The sequence below is a fragment of the Oryzias melastigma genome, linkage group LG15, assembly GCF_002922805.2.
Source record: "Oryzias melastigma strain HK-1 linkage group LG15, ASM292280v2, whole genome shotgun sequence".
Classification (NCBI taxonomy): Eukaryota; Metazoa; Chordata; class Actinopteri; order Beloniformes; family Adrianichthyidae; genus Oryzias; species Oryzias melastigma.
The window spans coordinates 5,813,834-5,818,784 of NC_050526.1; the positions used below are offsets into that span (position 1 = coordinate 5,813,834).

Below are 4,951 nucleotides of genomic sequence, written 5' to 3' on the forward strand. Positions count from 1 at the left end.
TGAAATGATGTCAGGCCAGGATCCATCAAAATGCAATTGCTGCAAAAATATTTTCAAAATTAAGACAACATTTTTAACACTATAAAAAAATGTCTTTTGCACTCTGAAAATGATTGTATAATTTCTCAGTTTCAAATTAGACCAAGCACATGACATACATTGTTGACACAAAAAAGTTATTATTTACTTGATTTTTTTTTCTCATAGATTATTGCCACACGACAACCGTTGAACCTGCAACAGCTATGATGACAACCGTTGAACTCGCAACAGGAATGAAGACAACTGTTGAACCTGCAACAGGAAGGATGACAACCATTGAACCTGCAACAGGAATGATGACAACCATTGAACCTGCAACAGGAAGGATGACAACCGTTGAACCTGCAACAGGTATGACGACACCCGTTGAACCTGCAACAGGAATGACGACAACTGTTGAACCTGCAACAGGTATGAAACACTCAACACAACGTATTTTTCCGCCATCAGCGAATCTCATTGACATTACATCCATGTTTCACACACAGCTCAGCCTTCTTGTCGCCTTAACTGTGGCAGTGACCTAGGAAGCTGTTCCTGTTCCAGCTCTTGCAACTACAATGGCAACTGTTGCCGTGACTACCACTGTAAGTGTTATTTCCCGCACTGCGCAGACACACTTTGATCCCACCTGCTGTTTGCCTCACATTGATGGGGTTTTTGTCACAGGCAGTGTATACTATTTACTGGACAGAACAAGTGTTGGCGTCCCCCAAAGGAGATGCATTACCTTCGGCCAATCAAACTGTCAATCAAACGTTCGAGGTGGGGCCAGCAGGCTTTAACCCTAGGCATCTGATTCAGTTTATAACTCAAATAACTTGCGATAAGGGAAAATTAAGGGAAAAATAACCAAGGATCAATTTCAAAATTAGGATTAGAAAGAAGGAGTTAAGAAGAATGCACCAGAGTAAGAATGGTTATTCTAACGAATAAAATGACTCTATTTCTTAATGGAAGTCTATGAGACTTTGGCCTTCTTGCAACCAGCGGGTACTTCCTATTAGGAACACAAAAGGGGAGAGGTTACTATGTCGATTCACTATACAGTCAATGGTTTTTGCTTATTGTCATCTGAAATACATCTATACACGGAGATGCAAAGGCAAGACATGTTGGGAAAACTGATTTTTTTAATTTGCTTTCAATCGCTGTGTATTGCTTTATTTGGAATCATAAAGCATCTTGTTTTTATGTTCGTGTGTATTTTCAGAAATCTCTTTACATTAAGTAATTTCTATTTTCAAATTTCAGATTACTGCTACACAACAGATTATCCTGTCACAGGTAGGAAACACCTGACGAGGTGGTGAAAGGAAAAACAATTCCCTATAAAATCAGGAAGTCTTACAAAACCAACGTCTGTGTACCACAGCTGAACAATCATGTCGAGACTACTGTGGCGGTTACCCTGGAGGCTGTTCCTGTTACAGCGACTGCGAGTACTATGGCAGCTGTTGCCATGACTACTATAGTAAGCATTATGCCATTCGCCTGTAAGCTCAGTTAGGGCTCTTAATTAGTTTTTTTTTTGCATACAATGAGAGGGAGGAAGCAGTGGTTATTTAAAACTGCAGACCGTAACTTCTATTTTAGAATAAAACACTTACTTTTAATTTAAAAAAAAAAAGTGCCACAAGGAGCAAACATCAGTTCTGTGTGCAGAAAAAGAAAACTTCTCTTTGATCAGATGTATGCAACATTTCAAGTTTTGCACATCTTTCTTGAATAATTGATTATCTCCTCCCTTAGCTTACTGCCAGACGGCCAATATCCCCACAACAGGTAGGAAGCCCTCATCCGTCATGTCGAAAATACATAAATAAATCCAAATATTGTTTATCTTGCAATAAGAAATTTTTTAAGAACTTTCCGTTTTGTCCAGCTGAGCCCTCATGTCGCTACAACTGTGGGACCTATCAGGGAAGCTGTTCCTGCTACAGCTCCTGTGAATACTATGGCAACTGCTGTCATGACTACTACTGTAAGTATGGTGTACATAGTATAACTAAAAATACTTTTAATACAAATTAACCAATGTCTCTCCTTTTTTAAAGCTTACTGTGGATCCAGTACACCTTCAGGTATGACTGTGTGCAGGTTGTCCTCTGCAGTTACATTGTAGCTCTCTGTAATGACCTGCTCTTGTTGACTAGAATCATGTGGAGGCTCGCTGTTCAGCTCTGGCACCTTTTCCAGCCCTAATTATCCCTCCTACTACAACGACAATAGCTACTGTGTCTGGCAGCTCAGAGCTTCTCACAACCAAAGAATCTACCTGGTCTTCACATTCCTGCAGTATGTATGAAAATAAAAACTCATTATCATTGTTTAAGTTGTGATACAAAAGCGATTGTTTTCCTGTTTCTATAAAATAGGCTGGATACCTGCTGCTCTTGTGATTACATCTCAGTTTATGATGGACCGTCAGTCAGTTCGCCACGTTTAGCAAAAGTCTGCAACAACGGCTCGAGCGCCTTCTTCTCCACGTCGGAGTACATGACCGTCGTCTTCCAGACTGACGGTTCTGTGGTTGCACGAGGATTCACTGCAGAGTTCTTGAGCTCTTTGAAACCAAACTCAGGTGAAAATGTAAACGATTACAGGGTATTCACGAGTTAAACGTTGAAAAAAGTTTAAAAAAAATGATGTTTTAAGATAGTAAATTCTAAAATAATACTTGTTTTTTTCGGTTTTTGTGTTAAATTAGAGATACTTACACGTCAGTTTTAGCATTTTTCCATGGCTCAACATTGCTCTCATGTTGCATTTTTCGGACTTTGACAATCTTTTTGATGGTTGTCCTCCCTTTTTGTAAAATATGCAGATCATTTTTAGAATAAAAATTAACTACTTTTCAATATTGTATTCCGCAGTTTTTTGAATACATTTGAACTAAATGAAGCAGTCTAAAAAGTTAATGCTACACAAATATATAAACTTTAGATTTTCTTCATAATAACTAAATTTTTGTAATTGTAAAACTCAAACATAAACACCTGGGATTGTAACCTAAAAATGTAGCATTTTTTATTTTTTCCTTAATTGTGTCTTAACTTTATTGAAGTTGATTTCAATAACTTTTACAAGAAATTATATTTGACAATAAATGTGTCTTTTCAAACCGAACAAACAAAAATTGATACGTCCACTAGCTATTGTCAATTTTAAAAAATAAAATGTAAAAATAAAGTAGGAATTTGGCATTGTCTTTGACTCCAACCTTTTGCCGTAGGTCGAACGGATTGCTCCTCAGACAGCATGAACATTATCCTGGACCGTGCTTACCTAAGCTCGTTGGGTTACGACGGCCACAGTTTGTATCTGAGGGATCCTCACTGCCGGCCACAGATTTCCTCCTACAACGTGGTCTTCAGTTTCCCGCTCAACACCTGCGGCAACTACAGGGAAGTAAGCTATTTATGACTTTTTTTCTAATATTCCTTCTAAAAAAAAACCCCATTAAGTTTGTGAGTCTGAATATAAATATTTTTCATATATTTTACATCGATCAGGTTGTAAATGACAGAATTGTGTACACCAACAACATCTACGCTTACTCCTCCACCTATGGAGAGATCACGCGGCAGTCTCAGTTCAAGATGAACGTCACCTGCATCATGGAGAAGGACTCCATTTCCCAGATCATGTATATTGCCGATGGCGAGTTAAACACCACCGTCACTGGCTCGGGCAGATACAACACCAGCATGGATTTCTACAGATCCGGCAGTTTCTATGATAAGGTGTGTGTGGCTTTAAACTCTCGTCTTTTCACTGGAACTGTTCTCAATGCTCAAACTTTCTCACATTCAGGTGACCACATTTCCGTATGTAGTCGTACTCAACGAATACCTGTACGTCCAAGTGAACTTGAGAAGAGGTGACAGCACTCTGGTACTCTTCATCGACACCTGTGTGACTTCTCCATCACCTTTTGACTTCCATTCCAGACCTTACTTCCTGGTTAAAGACGGGTAAGATTAAAATATCATTTTGTCTCCCACTTGCTCAATTAAAACCTTCAAAAAGTTGGCCTTTTTGGGTTTATCTAATATAAATGTGTTTTCTCCTCAGATGTTCTGTTGATAGCACCTACTACTCTATTAGCAGTGGTTCTAGACCTTACGCCCGTTTCAGATTTAAGGCTTTCCAGTTCCTCCGAGCTACGGATCATGTGTACATGCAATGCAAAGTCATAATTTGTCCCGCCTCCGACTACAATTCCCGCTGCCGCCGTGGCTGCAGGAGGCGGAGCAAAAGAAGCCTGGGGTCAAAGCACGACACCCAGACTCTGGTTGTGGGTCCCATCACACTGAAAGGTCAGTTTGCAGAAATGACAAGTTCTGTAAATGTAAATGGAGAAAAAAATCATGACATTCTTCTATCTTTCTAACCAGATCTTGAGAAAGACGAGGAAGGGGCTGAAAATCAGAATGAGGCGTAACTTCTCTGCAACCTACTTCAGTCAACTTTCCAGTCCACTAAATAATACTCACATCTACATTCTTCTTTCTACTTAATTGATTAAAGGCAACAACAACAAAATAACTGGTGTGTTTCATTTGTCAAGTTAATAAAATAAAAGGAAAAGCCTTGAATCCAAAACGATGAAGGAAGAAGCACAGATTTAACTGAGGGTTTGCAGAGTCTGAGAGTGGTAAAAAGCTGCCAGTCACATAGCTAATAAAGGCTAAAGTATTAAGCAAAGAATCCTGAGTGAAACGTTCATTGCAAATCCATCCCTGAGTTCACTGGATTCAATGCCAACAATTACACTCAACCTCTATTCACTCATTTCCAAGTCCACTGCACAGGTTTACAAGCTAGTAGATTTTTGAAAACTGAAGAGGCAATACACCTACAAGACAACAAGTGAAAGAGGGGCGGGGCTTTTATACTGGAGCTG

General features: G+C 39.3%; 1 protein-coding gene across 2 annotated transcripts; it reads left to right on the plus strand.

Annotated features, from left to right (window-relative positions):
* Positions 1 to 211: 211 nt before the first annotated feature.
* LOC112161863 (deleted in malignant brain tumors 1 protein) lies at positions 212 to 4,584 on the plus strand. Of its 2 annotated transcripts, none has more exons than XM_024297365.1 (14): positions 212 to 453; positions 531 to 629; positions 1,297 to 1,329; positions 1,418 to 1,516; positions 1,795 to 1,827; positions 1,928 to 2,026; positions 2,100 to 2,126; positions 2,199 to 2,340; positions 2,421 to 2,626; positions 3,278 to 3,453; positions 3,558 to 3,788; positions 3,859 to 4,019; positions 4,120 to 4,364; positions 4,443 to 4,584. In XM_024297365.1, the coding sequence occupies exons 1-14, from the start codon at positions 246 to 248 to the stop codon at positions 4,487 to 4,489; spliced, it is 1,806 nt and encodes a 601-aa protein (XP_024153133.1). In that variant the 5' UTR covers positions 212 to 245; the 3' UTR covers positions 4,490 to 4,584. The 2 variants fall into 2 exon arrangements, with proteins under 2 accessions (XP_024153133.1, XP_024153135.1); XM_024297367.1 differs by having other exon boundaries at positions 212 to 393.
* The last annotated feature ends 367 nt before the right edge of the window (positions 4,585 to 4,951 follow it).

What these genes read in the sequence shown, in the direction of transcription:
- LOC112161863 (XM_024297365.1), top strand. Translation starts at nt 246, where the DNA reads ATGATGACAACCGTTGAACTCGCAACAGGAATGAAGACAACTGTTGAA. An exon ending in CTGTTGCCGTGACTACCACT is followed by an intron (nt 630 to 1,296) that starts GTAAGTGTTATT and finishes TTCAAATTTCAG; the next exon opens with ATTACTGCTACACAACAGAT. An exon ending in CTGCTGTCATGACTACTACT is followed by an intron (nt 2,027 to 2,099) that starts GTAAGTATGGTG and finishes CCTTTTTTAAAG; the next exon opens with CTTACTGTGGATCCAGTACA.